At 51.6% G+C, this 24,855-nt stretch overlaps 1 protein-coding gene and 1 long non-coding RNA gene across 4 annotated transcripts in view; one reads left to right on the forward strand and one right to left on the reverse strand.

Moving 5' to 3' along the window:
- On the reverse strand, nt 1-5,094 carry LOC135329567 (uncharacterized). Its single transcript, XR_010391087.1, has 2 exons — nt 3,564-5,094; nt 1-3,430 (listed from the first exon to the last, which is right to left on the reverse strand). It is a non-coding gene; the product is annotated as an uncharacterized LOC135329567 (long non-coding RNA).
- IL13RA2 (interleukin 13 receptor subunit alpha 2) overlaps nt 3,164-24,855 on the forward strand; it is a 25,134-nt gene continuing 3,442 nt past the window's right edge. Inside the window, exons 1-10 of one of the 3 annotated variants that reach the window (XM_064518371.1) lie at nt 6,571-7,063; nt 11,799-11,963; nt 13,803-13,954; nt 17,066-17,217; nt 19,100-19,253; nt 19,703-19,823; nt 21,950-22,134; nt 22,917-23,074; nt 23,854-23,998; nt 24,563-24,665. In XM_064518371.1, coding sequence (XP_064374441.1) covers nt 13,876-13,954; nt 17,066-17,217; nt 19,100-19,253; nt 19,703-19,823; nt 21,950-22,134; nt 22,917-23,074; nt 23,854-23,998; nt 24,563-24,665 — 1,097 coding nt within the window. In that variant the 5' untranslated portion in view covers nt 6,571-7,063; nt 11,799-11,963; nt 13,803-13,875. Of the gene's footprint in view, nt 3,316-6,570; nt 7,064-11,798; nt 11,964-13,802; nt 13,955-17,065; nt 17,218-19,099; nt 19,254-19,702; nt 19,824-21,949; nt 22,135-22,916; nt 23,075-23,853; nt 23,999-24,562; nt 24,666-24,855 lie in introns of those variants that run through there. The other 2 variants (XM_026111096.2, XM_026111095.2) reach the window with 2 other exon arrangements.

A 24,855-nucleotide genomic window follows, 5' to 3' on the forward strand; every position in this document is an offset into this window, starting at 1 on the left:
TCAGGATGATGGAGACAAAACCGTACCAGGACGGAGAGCAGGTGAAAGACAGGTTAATAGCATCAGAGTCAAACTTTCCTCCTCCTGTCTTGGCAAGCTAAGGTTTGCGGAGGAGAGGTGGTGGGCAGACTTGCTGTTCCCAGGTGTCCGCACCACATCCCCACTAATCAGGCCTCATTTGTTACGCAGTGCTCTTGCCCTTGTGTGCGCGGTCCCATGCTTGCCTGTTTGCTGGGCACCGCAGTACTGCCTGTTTGTTGCATCATCAGGCTTTTTTGTGTGTTTGGGGACTTCAAAGCTCCCTTTGCCGATTTTTAAATTTGCTGGCTTCTTAGAAACAGCTGTACCGTACAGGCTGAGTTTGACCTGTGCTCCTCCTGGTAGTTTACATAAAACACTTTGTACAAAGTGCTTTCACTGTGAATATAATAGTACTGTTTAATATATAAACTGAAATGACAAACCTTGTTGTATTTAGGAAAAAGGTACTTCATTCTTTCAGGACGTGTCCCAAAATTAGGACTTCATTTCACTCGATTAGAACATCGGGCCTTCCAGATGTTAACAAAGCAAAGAAAATGAAACTCAGTTGTAACTAAAAACAAACTCAGATTGCTGCAGTGTGTTTTCAAGGTATCTATGAAACACAACAGCCTCTGGCTGTTCCCTCAGGTACAGATGGAGAAAGGAACCTTCTCCCATCTTTTTCGTGCTTGGACTTTCAAACGAACCAGGAAAACCTTATGCACAGAATTGTAAATTTAGTTTTTCTTAACTGGAAAATTTTTTACCTAAATTTTTTGTCTTTTTTTTAAAAGCAGCAACAAACTGATGTCAAATTGACTAATTATACTGAATATCTAAATTGGTAAAAATGCACAGACTTTTTTAACTTTCTGATGGACTGCATCTGTTTGATGACATTTATAAGGAATGCAGGCTCATCAGTGCACCAGAAAGCTTAGCTGCACATGAAACAACTACAAAGCAATCCATAGAAACATAATAATCAAAAAAGAAAATGTTAATCTTCAACAGCCTTTCCAGTGACTTAAAATTCAATTTACAGTCTATGCATGAACACCAGGGAAGGATAAAGCTCAGCAGCAATACGGGCTGGGGACTGACTGCTTGGGGAGCAGCTTTGCTGAAAAGGTGCTGGGGGTCCTTGGTGGGCACAAGCCAGATGTCATGGCACATGCCCTGGCAGCCAAGAGCCACCAGCATCCTGGGCTGTATTGACAGGAGCACAGCCTGGAGATCAAGGGAAGTGGTTATCCCCTTTAGTTCGTGCTCATTAGACTATATCTAGATACTGCATCCAGTTTTGGGTCCTCACTACAAGAAAGACATCTACAGGCTGGAGGGATTTCAGTGGATGGCCCCCACCGTGGTCGGGGCTGGTTCTTTCTTATCTTCAGTCTGAACATCTCCTGTTTCAGCTTACACCCATTGGCTCTCATTCTCCCACTGTGCACCACGGTCAAGAGCCTGCCTCTGTCATCTTCATAACTTCCTCATAGACACCGGTAGGCTGCTGTTAGGTTTCCCCAAAACCTTCCCCTCTCCAGGCTGACCAAGCTCTGCTCCCTCTGCCTCTCCTCCTAGGAGAAGTGCTTTCCCCACGAGGATAGCCAAGCAGTGGAACAGGTTGCCCCGTGAGATTATGCAGTCTCCATCCTTGAAGATTTTGAAGATCAGCTGAGATATAGCCCTGAACAACTTGGTCTGATCTTGCAGCTGACCTTGCTTTGTGCAGGAGGTGAATCAGATGAGGCCTCAGAGGTCCCTCCCAACTTGCATTTTCCTATAATCACTTCTGAGCCCAGCTGCTGCTTATGAAACATGAACCTGCTCTATTTTTGTTGTGGAAGTCTCTTCCTGTGCTCTATCTCCAAGAGTACAGAACATTCTGCCGTTTGTCATTTTTCTGCTTGTTTATCCAAAATGCCCTTACTTGAAGCTGCTGAAGTTATTACCCGTTGGAAACCTCCATCATGAAAAACAAACAAAGTGGAACAAACACGCATTGAAAATATGCATCTTGATAGGGGTAAGGGCAGCCTAAAGGGGTTTCAGTTCTCCATCACCTTCCATCAGTACTGCCTAGTCTGCGTGTCACTAGGCTCTCAGCATCCCGAACACCCTCCCCAAATTAGAGATCGGCACCTGCCTTCCCTATAAGCCTTGCCTCAACAAAGTCCACATGTTCTAGGACTAAAACCTTTCTTGCTTCAATTTCAAAACTGTTCCCTGTTGATGTGTCAGATCCTTCTGGGAGGAGCAGGCTGGTGTGGAGGTCCTCCTGAGGTGCCTTGCAACCCGAATTATGCTATGAGCTGGCTAGCAAGTGTCTCTTCGCAGCTTTGCTGACCTGCTCTGCTGGCTGAGGGGTTCCCAAGGATGTCTCCTCAGGAAGACGGGGCTGGCCAGCTGACTTTAGACAATTTGTACCAAATCCAGTGATTTTTTTTTAACTGACTTGGAGGGGACACATGCATACACTCCTGTCAGCTGGCAGAACAGAGGGGGTGATGGGTCTCGAGAAGTGAGTGCAATCGGATATTTTCAACTGTACCAAAATGAAAATGCCTCTCTATTGCTGGTGGATTTGTCAAATGTTCTGCTTAGAATTTGATGGAATAAATGAGTTCAAAGACATTTTAACCCTGCCCCATACTGCCTGGTTTAGTTAGGCTCATGGTTCTGACCACACAGGTCATGCTATGTGGTCCCGCAACAAGCACACGCAAAAAGTCTTCCTGGAGACCAGAAATGCTCTAAAACAGGACTAGGAAAGAAATTTCAAACTGAAATGATCTGAGCTGTTAAAACTCGTTAAAGCAGGAGAGGGCTGTCTATTTGCTTTCTGTTTTTACCCTAGGATGAAGATAGTACCTGAACGCTATTCTGCTGAGCGGTCCTTCCTAGCTTTCCTCTTCTGCAATCTGGCTCATTTTCTCCCTCTGCAGTGACACACCTCTCATTACGGGCAGCTCACGCTCGTCTCCCTCCACCCCTCTTTCCCCTCTCCTCCTCCGGTCCCCCCCGAGCGCCGCAGACCCAAGGCAGCACGCGGAGGTGGGTTCAGCGTCACGCGTCCTCACCGGCAGCTCTCAGCCCTCTGGAGCCGGCGACAACCTCCCCTGCGGCTACCTGCCGCCCCGGCTCCCGGTGGCACTCAGGTCCAAGCACCCACCGGGGGAAGAAGCGATCCTCACCGCTACCGAGGCTGCGCGGAGGTGACCGTCGTGCGGCTGAGCATCGCCTTTCACAGGTCTGGATTTTTCAGCACGAAGATTTTGCCGGTCAACGGTGAGTGCGGAGCTCTCTTCTTCCAGCGGAGTCGGGACGTAACGCTGTGGGCGCTTTCAGAGACTTCTGTGTTGCGTGCTGGCTTCTCCCTAGCTTGTGTGTTTATTTCTGCTGCCTCCAAAAAGAGCAAAGAACACATTTGTCCGTCTTTTAGAAACACTTTTGTGTAAATTAAAATCAGTGTTTTGTTGAAGGCGTAAACGCTCCTGAAGCCTTTTCCTACTTCTGCCTTATATCCGCGTTATTACCTGTGGAAATTTCCACTGCGAAATGCCTTCCGTGATGTTAGTACGCTCTTGTAGCCCAGAAGAGAAGTATATCTGTTATCTTTCCTCTGTAGCCTTTGCTCTAGACCTGCCTTGCAACCTCTGATAGTGTTCCTGGAAGCAAGCTGTAGGAGAGCCAATTTTCCTGTTAACCATGTTTTTCATCAGAATAGTGATGCTGCTTTCTGACCTCTGGCCTTGCAGAGGGCACAGGCCTGCAGCAGGAGGCAGACAGCAAGGAGGATTTTTGTATTATTTCGGTGCGAGTGTGACTAGGGGTCAGACAGCCTGTTCCTGAAAATACTTGGGTTTTCTTCAAAACTTATTTAAATTCAGTTTGACTTGCGACGAAGTGCATCAAATGATGAGTCAGGCTGTGCCAGCACATGGCTCAGGGGACTGCCTATCTTGAGGAGTTAGTGGGAACTATGACTTCATTAAGGAAGCGCCTGAGCGTGCACGTGCCTGTGCTCGTGTTCCTTCGGCGTGTGCGTGGGGGCTTTCTGGGGAGGCCGTGGAGGAAGCCTGGGAGACGCTGCAGAAGAGGGTAGCTCTTCGAGATTAATGTTCGTTCTTGGGTTGAAAGCACATATGAAAGATGCTGCTTAGTCAATGCAGGAGGAATCTAGGTGGGTGCGACTCCGCTCTCAAAGCACGCAGGCTGCCACACCGATAGGTTTAAGGAACGGCTTTTACAAAACCAGGCAAGCTGCTGAGATTCAGTCGTCGAAATCATTATTTTTCTTCTCCCTGTTAAGGGAAGTCTCCCTAAGCCAGCTGAAATCCTTTCTGTTACGGGCATTTAATTAACATGTTGATTATGATTTGTTTTTATTTATCTTAAAGCCTTTTGAAATATTTTTCCCATTGTACATCATTATAGTATTACTCAGGTATTACTCAAGCGTACACAGTCAGCCCTCAGTAATGCAGGACAAGCCCTAAGCGCAGAGTAGAGTGACAGTGAAAGTCCGAAACTTGAACAAGTACGAAATAAATAGTGCAATGATCTTTGAGCTGAATCCAAGACACCCACAAATGCCTATGCCCTTAGGAGTTCTGCATTTCTCGAGCATTAGACTTAAGAAAATCAGGGATAAGTTGTTAGCTAACATTTTTACGAGCGACATGCCCAAGCCATCCCTACAGCTGTCGAGCCCTGCCTGCAGGAGACTGGGGCAAACACCAGTTGTTTCCTACCAGTCACTGAGCTGCTGTTAAGCCAGCACCAAGCAAGAAGCAGCGATGTGCAGCGTGAACGGCAGGCTGCAGTGGCAAAAGGACTTAGAGCACTTACAGCATCGGGGAACCGCAAAGAGGCTGCAGCTCCATGGAGAGACGTTTCGGGAGAGGGACCTTTGCCAGCCCCCTCGGTCGGCCGTGCGCGGGCAGAGCCAGGCTGGCAGCACCGACCCTGCGCAAGGGCAGGAGGACTCGACGGCACTGGCTTTGGCCGAAGGCTTTTCCCACATGCTTTTCCGCAGCAAATCCTCTCCGAAACCACCGTGGTGAGCCAAAGTCCAAACCTGACTGAGGCAGCCCAAAACTGGGAGGGAGCTGGGAAGAGGGAGCCAGTCTGAGTGTTGGGAGTTGGCAGGAGCGGAAGGACTGTATTTGTTTGAATAAGAACCACGCTTTCTCCTGTTCCTCCTCACTGTTCACTGCACCGCTAACATGTTCTCCATGACATTAGACTTGGGCAATTTAGCACTCCTCTATCCATGGCGAATCAAACACTATTGTTTTATATCAAAGTTTTGTGTTACTCTGTCTTGCTGTCCCAAGGAAAAGCTGTGGCTGGGGCAAACACTGTCCTCTGAGCCTCTCCGTGGGGCCAAGCAGCCCCAGTCAGGTGCCCACCTGGGACAAGCCAGGGGGAACGGTCTGGCCAGCGCTCCGGCTTTGGCAATGCTCCGTGCTCTTCTAGAGCAGCGTGACCTAAGGTGATGTCAACCTGCTTTTTTGTCAGTGACATAAATTCTTGATAAATTATCTGACACCAGCTTCTGCTCCTGGCCGCCCAGGAGCATCTGCAGCCAGAAGCAGTCCCTCCTGCTGGGACTGGCAGGGGACACTTTTCCAAGCAGGGCTCTGCCTTTCTGAGCATGGCAGAGCTGGATTAGTCGAACCGCCCTGCCGAGGGCTGTGCACGTCCCGTCCCTCGCCCTTCTGGCCCACGACGGGGCTGCAAAGCCGCTTGCCGGGTGCCCCGGGGCTTCCTCTGCTTGTCTTTTCCCTGTTAGCTGAGGCGTGTGTGCTCCCGAGCACGTACAGGGATTGAACCGCTGTGGGAAAAGGCTAGCACAACCTTCCTCCTGGAGCAAACTTCCTGTTGAATACCCACAAGGCAAATTACACCAGTGAAATTTAACCTCCGTCTGACTTCACCGGCAAAACCCAAAAGCATCCCCTGGGCGCGAGGGACGAGCAGCAGCTGTAGCTGCAGCCCCCGCGGAGCAGCCCTGGCAGCCGGCGTGCGTCTCCAGGCGCTCGGTACAGCCGAGCCAGCAGCGCCGGCTGTCACCATCCCGATGGTGAATTCGCAGCATCCCACCAGCGTCACTTCTGCCTCTAACTGCTTGGGGAATCCCCCCCTGCTCCCCGGGGGCTGCATTTCTGTCTGGGGGCAGCAGTTGAATGATCAGGACTTGGGTCAAAACCTATTTCATGGGAAAGAACGACAGAGCGAAGCTACTTGTTGGTGAGAAGGAGCCTCATGAAGTTTGCAAGGTCCCAGGGGAAGGCGAGTCCAAAATTTCCCAGTGCAGAAAACTTGACATGTTTTATTTTCACGCGCTGGTTTATCCCCCCTGCGAACGCAGCAGCCGGGCTGCCTGCGGAGACTTGCCCGCTCGGTCGCCGAGCCTCACCTCCGGACGTGCAGAGCCGCAGGGGTCCCCGGGCTGCAGGTTACGGGGCCGGGAGCTCGGCGCCCTCGGAGCCCAGCCGGGCTCTGCAGGGCTCCCGTCCGCCCGCAGCGCGGCCCCAGCTCGGAGGCGGCCACCGGCGAGCAGCCGGCTGCCGGGAGCGCGGGGTTAAGAGCAGCCTGCCCGCGAGCTGGCCGGCCGCCAGGCCGGGATCTGTCACAAGTTAGCTGGAACCGGCGCGTTCCCACAAGACGCTTTGCGTAAGTCAGCGTTTTCTGCCCAGAACACCTCTCGTGGCAGGAAAATCCCCCGAGCGCTGGCGCGGGGCTGTTTACTACGCCCCACGAGTGCGAGCTGGGCTCGCGCCGCTGGCCGGGAGGGGATGTCGAGCCAGGCGTGTGGCTTCCGCTCCCTATTTCTTCGTGTGCATCCTATGCACGAGCCACTTTCAGGCTGGCTGTGCGGACTCAGCTGCTGGGAACTTGCTCTCCAGGAGCAGGAGTGTATGCAGGACGACTTCTTTCATTTTGCTGTTCCAGTTTTCTTCTGTTGCAGTTAGTTAATATTTTCGGCTTGTGCATTACCTGGCTCACGGGAAACTCCTGCCACGTTATGGTAAGCCATGACTATATTTTCAGCATTAAATCTCAGCAACTAACTCTGCTGCATTTTGCCAAGTGGGGTAGGTGGGAGAGTTCGTCTGCTTTGCTTTACAATTTTATTTTGTCATGTGTTCTCAAAACACAAGATTGCTCAGGTGCGATACAGAATACCGATCTCTGGATACCAGCATTGCTACATGAAGTTGAAAGAGTTTTCCAGTATTTATTTCTTTTCTAATTGTGAAGATGTTTGCATTCTTGAAATAACTTTGGCTGCATCTGCTCAGGGAGCTGAAGGTGATATTTGAGTGCAGGTTTGCAGATGGGCATGATTATTTTCTTTGTTTTTACACTTTTGTTGTTAAAACTGGTGCATGTGTCCCATCTCCTGCCAGCCACATTCTGTGACTATTCCTACCCTAAATGTCTCCTTGTGTTTTTTCCTTTTATAGGTAGATATATTTAGCTCTTAGTAGGATTAGCAGAACATAGGCTTGTTCTAAATGGGCATTGCCTTGCCGATCAGAAACGCCAGCAGCTAGGCAGCCCTGCGGGTGACGGTGTCCGTCCCCGGCCAAGTGCTCTCTGCTCCAACGCTGCTCTCTGGGGGGGGGGGCATCACATTATCTCCGTGCTACATCTGCAAATGCCAAACATGCTCAGCCTTCTCGGGGGAATCTTTTTAGGAATTTCTTTCTGCTTTGTTGAGCATTGGCCCAACCGTTATGCTTTTAATAAAACGGTAAGCAAAGCGCCTTTCAGCACCAGCAGGATTTTTCCGTGAGACGTGAAGGTTTGTGCTGCTGCTTGGGCACAGCAGAGCCGGCCGGGTGCTGCGGACCCCCCGCACGTGCCCCGCGCCCCAGCAAAGCCTCCGCCAGGGGCAATGGCATTTTGCACATCCCTGGGGGCAGCTCAAGGGCCGCTCTGCGATAACGATCCTGGCGCGCCAGCCCGGGGCACGGTGCGGCACGGAAAAGCTCCCTCGGTATTCCCGCCGCGCGGTGCTCGTGCCAAAGGGGCTGCTGCCAAGATCGCTGATAAACTCTCCCGCGCAGGCGGCTAACTGGCGTTTGAAGGCAAGGGCAAGGGAACCTCGCCCTGCCAGCGCTGCGCTGTGCTGTGCAGCAGAGAGCCCCGAGCCCTGCAAGGCTGCGGAGGGGCTGGTGGCATCTCCCGTGCGCGGGGACCCGCTTCGCCCGCCCTCCCTGCACCAGCAGCGTGGCCGCGCGAGGTCGCGGAGCCTGAAACGTCCCTGCTTCCATGATGACTCATTGCAACGCTTCTTTTTTTAATTATTATCTGTTGGTTTGATTCTGGAGCAACCTGCAAGCGAGAGTGGCAGGAATTACCGCAGCCCTATGCAACGTGGCGTAGCAGCTTAGAAAGAGCAAAGCACCAAGGCCAGAGCAAAAAGTGACTTTTGGGGAGGAATCCTGGTGCAAAAAGATCGGCCCAAAGCGGAGCCGCCGGGGGAGCAGAGCTGGCCCTTGGGCGAGATGTTATCACCCGAGATAGACAAGAAATCAAGGAAGAAAAGCTAAAAGCCCCTTCTGGTCTGAAAACGCATGTGCTGAGCCCATGCAGCCCTGCGGAGAGGCCGCGGTCGCCTGCCTGGTGCAGAGCAGAGCCCAGCTCGGTGCTGCCGTTGGTACCGTGGCCTCGCGCCGGCTCGCTGGGGCAGCGGAGGCCGAGCTGGTGCCAGCTCCATCGGTGCTGGGCAGAGGTTTAAGACCAGAGCCTTTCCACGCAAGCTCATCCCGCTCCCTGGGATGGCCCCTGGGTGACGGGAGGAGCAGGGGACCACGAGCCGTGCTCCCGCCGGGCCTCAGCACACGTGTATTTGCATCCCGGGACCCAGCGGGTCGGTCGGGGGCATCTGGGCTGCGGCGTTGCGCGAGAGCCTGGACTCCCTCCAGCGCTTCCTGGCACCCCAGGGAAGCCAGACGTGTTTAATTTAGCAATGCAAAGAGGGGACTTTTTCTTTTTTTCTTGCAACAAGCCGCCTGTCACCACCTCTTCACGCGCCCCTTTGCCAGCGTGTCTCCGGGTGCCACCGAACCCGCTCCCGTGCAGCCTTGGCATCGCCGAGGCTCCTGCTCCGGCGCCCCGGGCAGAGCGGCTTCATGCAGGCTGTGCAAAGCAGCCTTGGGCCCTGAAACACGAGGCAATTAAGAGGCTTTTGTAAGCCATCGATTTTTTTTTCAGCCCACTGGCAATTTCAAAACCATCGCGTCGGCTCAGATGAATCGCGCTGTTTGATCTCCACGTGTCTCGTTCAGCGCTGGAGCCTTTCAAATTGTATTTCGCAGAACTGGAAGATGCTTCTGAATGTCGAAGTTGAATTGAAACATTGAAAGCTTTTCCTCTGAAATGGCAAATGCCAATGTTTTAATGCAAATTGGGCTATGAATTGTTTGACACAAACAATTTAGCAAAATTGGGATGAATGCATCAAATATATTTTAACAAAAAAGAGTTGGGCCCTTTCTTTTTTTTGCCTTAGCTCTGGTAATGCTCTCTTCGCCAACCACTTTGACGTTTGCGATCAGAAAATTTAGCAAGGATGTTATGTTTCCTTTAATTCCTCAAAGAAAAGTGGATTTTTTAAGGATTGCTTTTAAATTTCTGCACACCTGTGCAGTGAACCTGTCAGAGGACGAGGACCGAGCCCAGGGACTTCTCTGCCCTTGGAAATTTCGTCTTCATCCCGGAGGCACCCCTACAAGCTTGCCTTCACGGGGCTTCAGCACTTTTATTAATTTGCACCATCTGAACTCTTAGGAAGAGCTGTGAGGCCACGGGAACCAGCCGGGTTCCTCGGGGAACCGTGATTCACTCCAGAAACGTTGCTGGCGGCAGCTCCTGCCCCGGGACGTGGTGGTGCCGGGAGCTGCTCACCCGGCTGCCAAACCAAGACAATCCCGCGAGCGATGAACAGCAAGCGGTGCCGGAGGGGAGGGCTTGGCGTGACCGCTCTCACCGGGCTTGTGTTCCCGCTGGATGGGACCAGGTACCAGGGCCACCACAGATGGAAGAGGGGAGAGGTCTTAAATTTGCAAAGGGAGCTAATCCAAGCAGGAGCTCTGCAGGAGCACACATGGAGACTGAACGTGCCGGCACTTGTCAGGGCTTTGCCCTCCTCCCTGCATGCTCCAGCCCTGCCCGAGCACCGGCCAAGCCGCTGCTGCATGGTCGAGTCCTATTGCAAACACCAATTCTTTTTCTTTTTCTTTTCCTATTTTTTTTTTCTTTTTCCATCCTAATTTTCTCAGGAACTGACCCAGTTCTAGCACTCTGGAACTGGCATTCACCCTACTGGCAAATGCTCCTCATCTGTTTCAGATGATCTCTCCAGTGCGACCTTTTCTGCTTAAATAGCTGGCACAAAGAAAATACATCAAAATTATATCCTCATCTTGCATAAGCCCGAAAGCAAGGCCATGCATTTACCAGCAGCGAGGAATGTTTTTCTGCACTTGGTGGAAAGGAAGAAGCATTTGGACAGTGCGGCACGACTGCAGCGAAGGGGAGCCCACCCATGACACCCCCCTCCCAAAAGACCCTGGGTTGCACATGCGTGGACCGGCGCGGACCTGTCCCCCAGGCCGGTGCTTGCACATGGTGAAACGGAAAGGAAAACTGGCAGAGGCGAGCAGGAAACCTTCTCGGTGGCTGACACGTTCAGGTGCCATCAGCTCCAACAGCCGTACGGGCAGGCCTTGCACAGGGGCTTCGCGGGTGGCTTCCATCTCAAGAAGCAGCGTGTCCTCTGTTCCTGCTGCTCGTGTTTCTCAATAAGTTGCACATCCCTGACTCTGGACCTGGGCGAGGTGCCTGCGGCGTCAGCCACAGCCCCTTGCTTGTCGGGGCAGGCGCAGCCGCCCCGGCTCTGCTTTTACGGCACGTCCTTCGTTATGGCACTGGAGGGGAGCTGCTGCAATCAGCGGCCCTTGACTCACGCAAGGCAGCAAGGGGACGAAACCACCCACGTACCACCCAGCATTTCAGGCTAATCCTTTAGCACAGCAACGTGAATAATGATTGTTTACTCATCTGTTTTTGCACGCAGAGCAGCAAGGTAGATTTGGTACCCGAGCTCTCGCGTGGGCCAAAGCCGGGTGCGGCTCCCGTGCACCCTCCTCGCAACGGGTGCGCCGGGCTGGAGCTGCCGCCGCGCGCCCACGGGCCGAGGAGGGACCGGGAAGGAGGGAGGGATCGCGGGGTGGTGGTGGCAGGAAGCCATGGTGCAAACAGCAAAATGAGATAACACCTAAAGGTCTTGGTCACCAGCTGCGCTCACACACCAAGCAGGACTCCTGCGCAGGAGAGAGGGGGTAATTTTATGCCGCTCTGGAGCAGGACCCAAAGCAGAGCCCTGTGAGGAGTGGCTGGCTTTGCTCCTAGATAAGCAGAGCCAGAAAGCTCAGGGAGAGGCAACGTGGTGGGCTGAACGGGGACGGACCCACTTGCAGGAGGCTTCGGGCTCACAGGTGGCCAGGCAGCTGGCAGGAGGGTGCCTGCACCCGGGCTCGAGGGAGGAGCCTGGCAGCCTCCACCTGTTATGCCATGTGGTTTTCGTTTTAATGAATCACTGAACTATTTAAAACATACCAATGACCAGCTGAGCATGGTTACAGCAGTAATTAACACCACCATGTCATAAATCCCAGCAATGGTCTTTCTGGTGTCTAAGCCGCTAGTTTTGCAAAGCCTCTGATTGCCTGATGGGTGCTACAACATTGCAGTGCGGCATCTGATCCCTGAAGAGAAAGATTGAACCACTTGCCCTCCTCGTAAAACCCTCCAAAACTCTACGAAAAGCAAAGTTTTGAGCAGAGCAGCTCAGGGATGGCCGAGGAGAGCAGTACTCCGGAGACATGCGTGCTCTAATACACTTAGCAGAGGTCCAGGTAAGAGCATTTGGATGGGTTTTAAGCATTTCCATGTAATCCCTTGTTTATTTTCACTTGCCTTTTGAAATCATGTGTGTATGTTAAAATCAACAGTAGCTGGAACTCGAAAACACTTCCTCCACTAGAATTCCCATTTAGGTGGTGGTGTTCATCAGCTGTAATTCCTGCTGCCTGTCCCAGCTGTGCGAACCAGCTCGGCTCGCAGCGCTTGTCAGCGTTACCTCCTTGTGCTGGATTACTTGGTCTCTGAGTCAGGCACTTGCACGTACGCCAAGTCTGAGCAGTTTTGTTTTATGTTGCTTTTGGTGCATTACAAACTGCTCACAGTTGCTGGGTCTCCGTGGAAATTCTCCCTGTGTTCCCATTTCAAAGGAAAGCAGGAAAAATCCCAGTACTGTTTACACTTATGTGGACCCTCTGGGGGAATTTGATGTTTATTTAAACTGAGCATGAGCTGTTCAGATTGCTGTGTATCTTTAATTGGTGCTGTTTGTTGCTCGTGAGATTTCTGGATAATGTCAGAGTCGCTCCTTCTCCCCCACCCAACCTGCCTCCTCTAGACCCTTGGCTCCACTTCCCCTGGGTGACCTTCAGAGGGTTATTGTTGGCCCAGTCCTCAGGTTTCTCCGCATCCCTCTGATGTGAAGCTCTGCATTCAGCAGACCCCCAGTTTCGCATTGTCACGCAGTGGCTGAAGTTGCATGTTGTCACCACAACCTCGTCCAGACACTGTCCAGGAGCAGGTTGCACTCCTGCAGCGGTGAGGAGTAACTGTTCGTGCCAAAGTGCAGCCTAGGAGTCTGATTTTAATAGCCAAGGCTGTGTGGGCTGTTTAATACTGAGCTTATCTGCAATAAGCTCAGTCATGTATTGCATGGTCTCAGGTAGGTGCTGCCATATTCTTGCACAACCAGAGCTGAAGCATTGGCCTCAAACTTTCAGATAGAGTGACTGAGATATATATATGTACTTATTTACTTATCGGTTTATTTATATCTACACTTACACATATTCCTTTTACCTGTGGTGCAAGTGTTTTTTCTGGCATGGGGAAGCAGGCGAGGCAGGTGCTGCTGACATTGCTGGCGGCAGCGATTCCTGGCCGCCCTCAGCAGGAAATCTGAACCAAAGTGCAGTGCCGGGGTGCCTGGAAGCGCTGCTCCTCTCCGCCCCATCTTCTCTCCAGCAGACCAGCTCAGGAAAAGAAACTTCCCCTTCAAAGATTATTATAAGAACTAAGAAGGCACCCTCCATACAATTCCTAATATTCCTTCTTTTTTTTCTTTTTTTTTTTTCTTTTCTGGAGCATGCAATAAAAACCAAGTCTTTCTCCTCCGTATCTTTCTCTTTGCAGTCACCAAAGCCTGAAAGGAAGAAGCTACCCAAAGCCAAATGCTGTGAGAGAGCTGAACAAAATGTTTCTGTTTGTTGGATGAGGAAAGGACTAGGTGTTGCCTTTTGACGTTTTCTGGTGAAAATGTCACTGGTCACCAGCACTTCCTATCGGGGCCCCGCTGACGGACGGCGGGTCATCCAGCCACATCACTCTTTCCAGAGAAGGCTCGCTGCAGCCTGTTCCATGACTTAAGTGCAGCCTGACTTTCCTTTGGAGAATGTGCTTAGCTAGCCAGAAACAATCGCAAACAAGGCCAAAGTCATCTGTGTGTTGCCATCTCCAAAAGTTGCAAAAAAAACCCCTGTCCTCTGGGAAATGATTAATCAGTTTTGGTAAACGAGGAAAATCAAATGAGGTGGTTGGTTGTGCTCGCCCTGCGGAGGGGACTCCAGGGCCCCATCTGCGTGCTGAAGCCTTTCAATTCTGTTTTGTTTTTCCAGCCTCCTCGTGCATGCATCGAATGAATGCTTTTCTAGCACCTTCTGCAGCGAATCTTTGAAGTCCTACCTCCAAATGGCTCGCCGGTGGCTCTGCGTTTTCGCCGTTATCCTGGTGCGGGGCTGCTTGGCGTCTTCCTCCCACCACACGTCAGGTAAAGCAGTGGCCGTTGCGGGTTGCTACCTGCTGCGTGCTGCACGCTCGCTCTGGCTTTTGAGGAAAGCAGTCCTTAAACTGAAACTCTCTATGTTGCAGCAAGTGGCTGATTAAGAAACATTTAAATAATTGCGTAAATATAGTGTGTGCTGAGTGGAAACCTTGCAATAGCGGCCAAGGGAGCAGGAACTGCCTCTTCCACGTGGCAAATGTGTTGTTTGCTATAGAGGTGTCACGGCTACCTACCACTTCGGTACATAAATGTTCCTGGGTATAGGCCCAGCTGTGCAGGCTGTGCTAGGCACCAGCCTTACTCATACACTGAGAATAATACTTTCTTATTGCAACAATTTTTGCGCAGTGAGCTGCTGTCCCTGGAAATGGCAGTGCAGGTGCACCCTGCTCGCCAGAGGCTGAACTCGGTGGCCGGCGGTCTCTGCCGGGACCCTCGTGGATGCTGTAGTCAAAGCCAAAAGCGTCCTAACGAAAACTGTTAAATAAAACTTGTTGACTGGTCCATGCAGCAACTACCTGCACCTAGAGCACGACCTGACAGGTCCCCTTCAGAGACAGGGCTGCTGTGGAGCACTGATGCAGCTCACTGCAATGCAAATAAGGTAGAGAAGAAGGTATTTTTTTCAGGAAATATTCAGCAGTAGCTTTCCCTCCAGACTGGTTAATAAAGTAAACTATGTCTAGTGCTGGGGTCAGCGCAAATGACCTGAGTGATACTGTCGTGTCCTGAAATAACCTAGAAATGGGAAACTGTGGGAGGCAGTGCTTGACATTTAAAAGAAAACTAAACTCCAGAGTGCAAGTGATATTCCAAAAGGAAGCTTTTTCCATCCCCTCTAAACCTTAGTCAAAATTTATTTTGCAAGAATTGGTGTTTATAGTTGCGATCGTTTTGAAAAATGCTCCTGATTGATTGGTCAAGCCCAGGGTGGACTGAGGCTTCAGAGTGTCACTGTTGCGGATGAGAGCAAAAGTTTAGTTTGGACCAGTCTACTTGAATCTTGAAAGCCTCATATCGGACTCATGAATGGAGTCTAGCACACTTTTGCTTCTTCGTGCAGCTCTGAGGCTCAACATTTATCTACCCAGGAGGACGTTTCCAACCTCCTGGACAGTCTAGCCGACAGCGGTGCCAGCAAATCCACGCCAGCAGCCACGCTCACGCTTCGCGCCTTGCCCCCCCCCCCCCCCCCCCCCCCATATCTGTGCCAGCGGGGCTCTTGGCGTGGGGCTTGCTGGTGCACAAGGAACACCCCTTGGCCTTCCTCCTCCTCTCTTGTTGGCATGTGTGGAAATAGCCTTTCTTGGACGGTCACTCATTTGCTTTCTAGCAGCTGCAGCTTCTCAAGTTATATCCTGCTCATGCTGCGCCCCCGTTTTCTGGAGTCTTTGCATGTTTGCAAAAGACCCAGGAGGCGGTGAGATGTCCTTGCTTCACCTTTGAGGCGCTCCAAGACCCAGGGCCGAGCACGCTTTGCCCCCGCTCCCACCTCCCGTGCCTCTCGCAGCAGGGTGATCCTGCCCCTTCCTCCTGCAAGAGCACGGGACTCTGCCAGATGTTCTCGAACACCAGCTACTGCACGTGCGGGGCCATCACCTTCATCCCTGCAGCTGCACCAAGCCCATGCCACCCTCCCAACGCAGGCTGCAGTCGTAGCACTAACATCTGGTGGGAGGGAAAGTGTTCCACTTGTAACACAGAAAATACTGAAAAGCTCATTTTTCCTCCAAACTACTATAGTTTACTGTTCCTAGCCCCAGCACCACCCTCAATAGCCTCCCATGATACCTCACTTTGCCATCTAACGCAACAACTTTCTTTCTTTTGGAGCTTTCTATGCTTGGAAGTGCAGGATCTCAAGACCGCTGTCTATAGTGTGTCTCATTTGGGAGGGTTTAGTTTGGAAGAATAAATCTTTCAGTGGTTTTTTTTTTGCAAAGTCTCTGAGGAGCCCATTAAAGTTTGATTTATATAGTTGTCTTCCACTGAAAGGTATTCTCAGGGTCTACTTTCATAAAGGCTTAACAAAAGGAAAAAAAGGAAGAAAAATGGTGTAAACCTTGACCGAGACACACAAAGGGGGTCAGGAAAGGCTGTGTCCTGGAGGCCAGGCTCCCACCGGGGAAGGGGGACAACGCCAGACGGACGCTGCCAGGAGAAGGGCTCCGGAGCCCCACAAGAAAAGTGTATCATGTAAAGAATATGTACAAACCCAGACGGATAACTTTGCCTCTAGATAGTGTATGCGGAGAAAAATGACCTTAGATGTTACAAAAAATTGGCTTAGTTTGAGCTAATAAAACTGATTAGTCTCAATAGCTTTATGTCATGTGAATGGAATTCTCAATAAAGAGCGGAGCTTTTAGGAAGTATATCTTCTCAGTATGAAAATAGTCCAAAAGATACTCTATTTTATTAACATATGGCAGTAACTTACAATATTTTAATAAAAGCCAGATTGTCTGTAAAGGCACTTTTTTTTATATATATAGCTGATAGAAGCTGCACAAAATGAGAATGATTTTGTTCTAACTTTTTGCTTCTCTGCTTCTTTACCTTTTTTTTTTTCTTCTTTCTCATTGATCTCTAATGGACTTGAAAAGAATAGTCAAAGCAAGACGGGTGTCTGTTATGGTTCGGGAATACATAGCCCCCAGCAGCATGCTGTGCTCTGTCATCCAAGCTGGTTGCAAGTGCTGACAGCAAAGTTTGCAGCGATATTTGTCATCACGGTTGTTGGTAAATAGCTGGAGACAGAGTGAGGAAACGCAGGACCTCAAGGGTCATCGCAGGACAGTAGTTTTGCATAACCCAACTTGGAAGGGAGTGCCAAAGATGCTATGGCACTCTCGGTGCCTCTTTAACTGCATTGACCTGTTTTTGCTGAGCACCAGCAAAAGCCAGGCTTGCCCAGGCAGGCGGGAGGAGAGCTTGGGCATATTTGCTGGTAAGAGGCTATCAAATACTCCGTGCCGGACCTGACTCCCTCCATCCCCGCAGCTGCATTTATCACATGATGAAATTTCATGACATTTTTGTTTGTTTTCTTTACATCGGCATCTGTTTTTATCCCCTGCTTTGTTTTCGCTGTAGTTGCTCCCCCACAAGATCTGCAGATCACCGATCCTGGGCTTTTGGGGTCCCTCGACGTAGAGTGGAAGCCCCCGCTCAACGTGCAAACCTTCAACGACTGCACAGTCAAATACAAGTTTGAATACCGTAACGCAGGCGACAGGGACTGGAAGGTAAGACAAAGTGCAGTTAAATCCTTTTCAGTGTGTTGCTGTTTTTCTGTCTTTAGTTCTTGCATAGGGTTAAGCTTGCAGTATGAAGGTTTCCTGCGAAAAAGCCAGACTCCAGCCTATGGGGCCAGTGGTTTGAATCTCTTAGCAGATGGGAATGTGCTTTGAACTTTTATAGGGCTCGAACAGGAACTCATACCATGCCAGCAGATCCTCTGGGATGCAAAGCGTTATATAAAAATAAGATTGATTTTCATTAATTATCCTAATGTTCTAACATTCCCTTTAGCCAGGAGAGTGTTTTTAATTCCCGTTTACTTTTGTCTTTTAGATATGCTTGACTCTAGCTCATCTCTGCGATAAAATTGGCAATTTTAGCCCATTGCTGGGTAGCAGGGCAATAGCAGATGTGTGCGGTGCAGGAAGGGGTGTTGCAATATTTGCAGGAGCCCGTGGAAGCTGGGAGCTGCTGCGGGGTTGGGAGGGAGATGGAGCAGGGAGAGGAGCAGCCCTGCAAAGCCTGCTTGCTCGGGGCAGGGAAGTGCGGCACCGGGTTAGCGGTGCTGGGCCCCCACCGCCCGCGGGGGCTGGTTTCTGGAGGTTGTCATCGCCCGTGACGCCAGTCACCCTGCCAGCCATGCAGCAGCGTGCAGCTGTGCCAATACTTCTGCGACGATTTGAACCAACATTTAAAAAGCATCAAGCAAAACATGCAGTAACAAAAAAAAAAAAAAAAAAAAAAAAAGGCAGAATTCCCGGAAGCACCAGAAATCAAAGTATCTCATGCAAGGCAGACCTGAAAGGTAGACCAAAACCACCTCTGGTACCTTGCCAAAACTTTGACCCTAGATGAGGTTACAAACGTCATCTAGGTTTGTTTTTAAAACAAACAAAAAAAAAAAGCCATGGGAAGCAAGAGCCAGGGCTGCCCGTCAGAGACACATGGCTCAGTGGGGCTCTTAGGCACTGGGATGGGTGACAACCGCACCACCGCAGGCCACCCCACTGCAGCTCCGGCTGCAACAGCCGTATTAATTTTGCAATCCATTGCTGTCTCCTCTGGGTCAGCGTGACTCCTGCTGCCTCTGCGTTTGCTGTAACGCACACCAGCTTCTTTTTCTCTTTTGTAAAGGGGCAGGGAGACTGCCAAATCTGAGGGAGAATTATATATATATATATATATATCTCAGAGAGTGCTCAAAAAGTTATGCCACGAAGGGCTGTACGTGCCGTCCACGCTGGCTCCTGCTCCTCGCTGGGACAGCGGCCAGGCCTGGCAGGGTGGTTGTGCTTTCCATGTGAACCACCCCTGCAAGCCCGGTGGTTTTGCAGAACCACATCCTCCCTTCTGCTTCCAGTTACCTCGCCGCACGCACAAGTGCCGCGGTGTTATTCATGTTGGCATCCTCCGCAGCTCCTCCTGGGTGCTCCTGGCTGGGGGAGATGTCCCTTGAGCCACAGCCTGCTCTTTCCTATCGTTGGTCGTGTCCAGGCAGGTGGTGGGACTCGACGCCAGCGAGGGAGGTCAGGCAGCACCAGTTTGGGAGAAAGCTGCTCCCTGGTTGACAGGGCAACACACAACTAGCTATTTCAGCACTCCCAGATGGTTGCAGATGACATGACATGACTTACCAGACATGACATGACTTACTGGCCCTGTTTCAGTGCCTTGCAGGACACTCACCTGCCGCGTGATGAGCGGCCAAGTGAGGAACAGGAGTGCTGGAAAAGCCCAGGGCAGGACAAGCAGGATAGACATGCAAAGAAACTCTACATTAAAGCATAAAGCTGAGCCTAATAGCAGCTGGAGCGGGAGCACTGACAGTAAATTGTGCAGCCCACTTAGAGGCAAAAGAGGTGCTTATAAAGTCTGTCTTTCAACCAGGTTATTTTTACTAGGAAATTAAAATTGAGAGTTGGCTTTGACCTCAGCAGGACTGCTGAAGCGAAGGTACAGACACTGCTCGAAGGCCCATGTACCGATGACGTGGAGGTTCAAAGCGAATGGATCCACGGCACCTTCCAGGTCCCGCTGCAAGGTGAGGACTGGCCTTTGGTACCTCGTGCAGCTTGGGCTGCTGCTGGGCTGGGGCTCGGTGGCTGGAGAAGACGTTGCAGGGCTCATTGCGGTGTACAACACTCGGGGCTCGTCTCCCCGGGGCCTGAAACGAGTTCCCTGCAGCCGGGTGTGGAGAGGCTTTGGCAAGAGGGAGAAGCAGAAGCAGCAGCTGGGTCTCCTGCCGCTTTCTCATTGCTTCGTGTCCTGCCCCTCTCCAGACACCGCTGGGGTGCCCGGCTGGAGCACCACTGCTGAACAGCAATCTTACTGTCTATGTTATTACTAGCTGTTATGGTGACTGGCCTTTTTTTTGCTTTTCCTCTTCTGACTGCAATGCGCTGTTGTTCAAAGCTGTAAAATGATGGGTTTTTTTTTTTTGCTCAGCCTGAATAGTACCTTCCTAAACACTGGTTGTTTCCCTTTTGACAGGCAAACTGGAATCAGAAGTTAAGGATTTTCACTGCATCTACCACGACTGGGAATACCTCAAGTGCACGTGGCAGCCTGGGCTCCTCGCGCCCCGTGGGGCGCATTACGGACTGTATTATTGGTAGGTACTAGCAAAACGGGAAAACACCCAGGCAGCAATCAAGGGAGCCGCTCTTGAATCGCGCAGCGTAGTAAAGTGCCATGGCAAATATGTTTTGGCTGGCAGCGCTATTACGTGATCCACCTGGAACGGGCGGGAAGTCCGTTTGCTCGCAGCAGCGGTGCCCCGGGCAGCATGTGCCCTCTGGCCCGGAAAGCCCAAACCCCAAATTACGCCACACGCCGCCCGGCTTTGCCTTGTGCTTTTGCCTTTGCTGAAGATACCCCGAGCATTTTGGCTGCCCCTTTCCCCAGCGCAGGACTTGGCAGGCGGTCACCGAGCTCAGTGAACCCTACGTGAAGAGCAGGACTTCTTGGCCAACACTTTTACCTTTCAATTACATTTTCATAGCCTTAGCGCAGTTCACAGAGAGACACGTGCTGCCGAAGTGCAGCAATAACGTGTGGTTCTCCATTGCTCCTCTTATGCTGCTGCTTAACTGAATGTAGCAATTCTTTCCTCCAGAAAAACAGAGCTAGATGACTTTGGTTTTGGCCAAAGTAAACGCTTCATTTAGTAAGGATGACTTGGGTTGCCTGCCTGTGGGCAACGTGTAGGCAGAAAGCTAGCTGCTATTTAAAAATTGTTTCCATATTGTTCTTGGAAATACTGTTCAAAGCAGCAACACCGATTTAAAAGCAAGTTAATAATCACAAAGGTCTCTTTGAAGAAAACCATGGAAATTCATGATTTGGTCCTGAAAAAAACCACCCTTGTTTAACTGCCTGTAATGAAAACAGAGGTTTGCATCTGGGTCCCGTTGTATAACGAGAGTGGGTGGGAAGGCAGCCGCGGCATCTTTTTGATCCCTGTGAGTTAATTTTTATAGCTCCCCGGGACGCAGCGGTTTCCCACGTACCGTGCCGTGCCAGGAGGTGCTCATTAGGCTCCAAGCGCAGAGGCTGGATGCGGCCCTGCTGCAAGGGCGGTACCCCCCGAGGGAGCCTTAAAAGGTGATGCAAAACAGCACTTCGTATTTCCAGGATGGGGCCAGCAGCGACTCTGGCAGCCTGAGCGTAATGTGTGCGGTCACCACCCATTTGCGCATCTCCGGCCGGAGAGGAGGGATGAGGCACGGAGCAGGGAGAGGCTGCGGGGTCAAGTCAGAGCTTTTGATGCCTGCAAAAACCTTTTGCCCGTGCTGCAGTGCGGGCGAGGTTAGAGCAAAAAGCCGCATGTGGGTACGTGCGGAGGGCTGTGTTCAGCCATGCGAGCTCAGGCTGTGCTGTCCAGGAGGACAGGCCAGGTCCGCTGACCCGGCACAAGGCATTACACGGCTGCTTTGATACGCCGCACACGGGAGCACAGGCTGGAGGGTTTTTTGCAGCGCAGCCACCCAGCAGGGCTGCCAGGGGTGGATGCTCAGGAGCGCGAGACACTGCGTCACCCTGGCTGCTCCCATCCCGCATCCACCCGGCCCGCGGCCAGCAGCAGCTTCCCGGCATCCGGCCCGTTAACCCGGCAAGGCGCTTTCGGAGCCGATGCTGGCAGCTCCCAGGACGGTCGCGCAGCGTGCCAAGGACATGCCAAAGCCTGCCTCCTCGTGATGAATTATCAGCACCCACCATTAATGGAGAAACCCCCAAACCAACGAGTTTGGGAGAGGGGTAGGCTCGCGCCGCAGCTGCCAACCCGCACCCCTGCCTCAACGCCGGAGTCGGTGGCTCTTGATGCCATAAGCACCACAGCTGGGTCCTGGCCCTGCTCCGCTCGCGCCACGGCATCGCCGAAGGCTTCGTGCGTGCCAGCAGCCGGCCCAGCCCAGCCTGTAAAACAACCTCACAAGCCATGTGTGCATGCTAATTGTTTTTATTTTTCCCCTGCCAGCTCTCTCTCCCCAAACCTTTCCCACAACAGGCCTCTGGGCGATGAGATGTCTTACACGATGCACTTCGGAGTCACTTCCAAAAGCAAAGGGCGGTAGGATGTAGGAGATATTCATGGCTTCGGTTCAGTTACTCCCATCCAACCATTCTTTAAAAAAAAAAAAAAAAAAAAAAAAAAAAAAAAAGCTATATTGCAAATACTTACCGCCCTTGCTTTTTTTTCTTCTTTTTTTCTCCCCTGTTTTCCTAACGCACCTCTAGGTACGAGGGCCTGGACCACGCTGAGCAATGTGATGACTATATTCAGGATCGTGGTGTAAACATCGGCTGCACATTGCAAAATCTGAGCCAGGCAGAATACAAGGACCTGACCATTTGCGTCAACGGTTCGGCGGCAGCCACACTGCTGAGACCTCTGTACGTCACCGTTCGCCTCCAAAACCTAGGTACTAACTGCAGAGCGCTCAGCCAGGCTCTGGGGACCCGGGCGGCTGCCGTGCGGCAAAGGCCCCCCCTCCTGCACCGGGGGCGGCGGGGGGAACGCGACCTGACATCCATGCTTGAAAATGAGCAAAGTGCCCCGATGACTTTGTCACTGGAGAAGAAACGAGAAATTAAGCCATCGGGGTCATCCCTGGCTGAGCGGGTGGAAGGGCTGAGCGTGGCTCCGTGAGCCCCCGTCCAAGCTCTCCCCAGCAGACAGTGCTGGAGGTCTTGCCCTGGTGGCACCACGGCAGAGGTGGCTTTGGCCGCTGCCGTTGGATCGAAACCGCTGCTCGAGCCCCAGGGAGGCCTTTGGGCTTTGCTGTTTAGAGCAAGTAGCGAGCGGCGGAGAAACGGGTGCACGGCCGAAAAGCAAAGGTGGGTTGCAGAGTCATCGGAGGTGGGGAGAGCAAGCAGAGCACAGCACGACACATAACCTACCACTCGTACTCACCCGCGGTTAGGGCACGTACTGCGCTGGTGCCTTTGCCGAGATGTTAATGTCACAGAATAAATAGCGAGTCCTGCAGTGCAGGCCCTGACCTAAGCAGCAGGATTTCTGGATTCCATTAGTGCTGCCACGTGCTGCTTGTGCAGCTTTGGGTACGTGACACAAGCCAGGGTCTCCGCCGCGATGCGCGAGAGCAAACAAACCCCGCGGCTCCCAGCCTTGGTGGCGATGAACCGAGTCCGCTCCCGCGAGGATCCCTCTGATTGCACCACTTGACCTTCTCTTTCCTCCCAGCAAAGCCGTCGCCCCCGGAGGGGCTGGTGGTGTCCGTGTCCGGCTCCGAGGAGCTGCGGGTGGCGTGGAGCCCGCCGGGTGGGGAGACGCCGTCCCACTGCCTGGAGTACGAGCTGCAGCTGGCAGAAGACCAGGGGGACGCCAAGGCCGTCTGGGCGGTAGGGAAAACACTGCTGCCGCTGAAAGTGCAGCGTGCCGTCGCTCGGGGAGGAGAAGGGGCTAGCGGGGCCCTGCATGGTGGCCGGGAAGGGGAGGCACGCGTGGAAAACCCCCACCCGCTGCCTTCTTGCACCACAACCTCCCAGCCCCAGCACTTGCTGCAGCAGTAACAGCCCCCAGCGCTGCTATTGCTACAGTGAACTAGGATTTTCATAGGCCTCCCCTGTTAGGTCAGAAGCTTCACGCAGGACGTGAAGGTTGTTTTGCTTTACTCTCCTGAACACAGGAGCCCAAGTAGGTCTAGTGAAACCGCAATTCTGATTTCACCAAAGAAGTGCCTTGGGACGCAATGCATCATTTCTGCACAGCGCTTGTTCCTTGTGCATTATTCAGGTGCAGTTTTGATGGCAAAAATGGCAAGAATTAATCAATCATAGGGACGTCTGATAGACATTTTCTTTCTTTAACTGTCATATTCTATATATGAATCTATTTAGCCAATTTCATGAAGAATTCCATAAATTAACATGCATAAATGGCAACATGCATGACGGGGACCTCAGAACGTATACATTTGCAGTAGGTTAATCTCCACCATCACCTTACTGGCATTGGTTGGTCCAAAGCTATTGTGAAATCATTTAAAACTGCTAAACCATAATCCGAGCGCTTGTAGAGTCTGGACCTCATGTTTGGAAACATCAGACCATGTCAGAGAGCTACTGGCTGTGGGATGTAATTCCTTGACCTTTGTTCTCTGTGTTGTTTTGTTTTTCAGTCTGTGTCAACGCAAATGGAGACTGCCTTCACCATTCCCAGAGCAAATCAAAGCCACGTTTCATGTGTCCGTGTCAGAGGCAGAACAAATACCTTCTGTGCCGACCAGGGCTTTTGGAGTGAATGGACGCAAGCGTGTTTCTCTGGTATGGAACCAAAAAGCAACCATGTGCTCCACAAAGCCAGTCTGGGACAAGGTGCTGATGGCTGCAATGGGCATCAGCTGGTGTCCAGTGCTGGAGATGGGGTCACAGTCTAGTCACACCCTCAGCCTGATCCAGCAGTCGTTCTTATGGCTTTGTGTCTCCATGGCACTTAGCAGATGAGACCCAAAATATTAACCTTTCCTCATCAGCAAAAAAAGTGCACTAAGGGCTCCTTCTCCACCTACCCAGAGCTTCTAGGAGGATTCAGCTGCCTCCGCTGAAATGAGGGCTGATTTTAGGAGGAATAGGGACAACCTGAGGAGACAGGCCCTGCCTTAACTCCCAAAGCAACACTATGTAACACTGACACTTCACAAAATCTGGGCTCTATAGGTGCTGTCCCAATGTGCATTGGTCCTACCACAAGAATATGGTCACATAGAGGTGGCTGCAGATAAATGCTCTGCCAAACGGTAGCAGGTCACCCGACATGCAGAGTTTGCTTTCAAAGAAGTAATATGACCCATTGTGCACTGTTCATTTCTCTGTCATTTCTCTCCACAGTGACCAGAAAAGAGGACAAGCAGCTATTTATCCTCGTTCCAGTCATTCTGGGTTTTTCATGTAGCCTCATCATATTTATGTTGATTAGCCAGTGCAAGAAAAGGTAAGCACGAAGGCAGCCCGCACACACAACGCACTTTCATACAGGTGCCTCAGACTCCGGCTATACATGAAGCGACATACCAAATAATAAGAGCCAAATACATTAATAGATACCCTAAGACTGAATACTAAACAGCAGCTTATATCCAGCAAACCACCTAATAAGCGTGGCGGTTTCTGATATGAAATGC

This window comes from Dromaius novaehollandiae, chromosome 11 (genome assembly GCF_036370855.1).
Source record: "Dromaius novaehollandiae isolate bDroNov1 chromosome 11, bDroNov1.hap1, whole genome shotgun sequence".
Lineage (NCBI taxonomy): Eukaryota > Metazoa > Chordata > Aves > Casuariiformes > Dromaiidae > Dromaius > Dromaius novaehollandiae.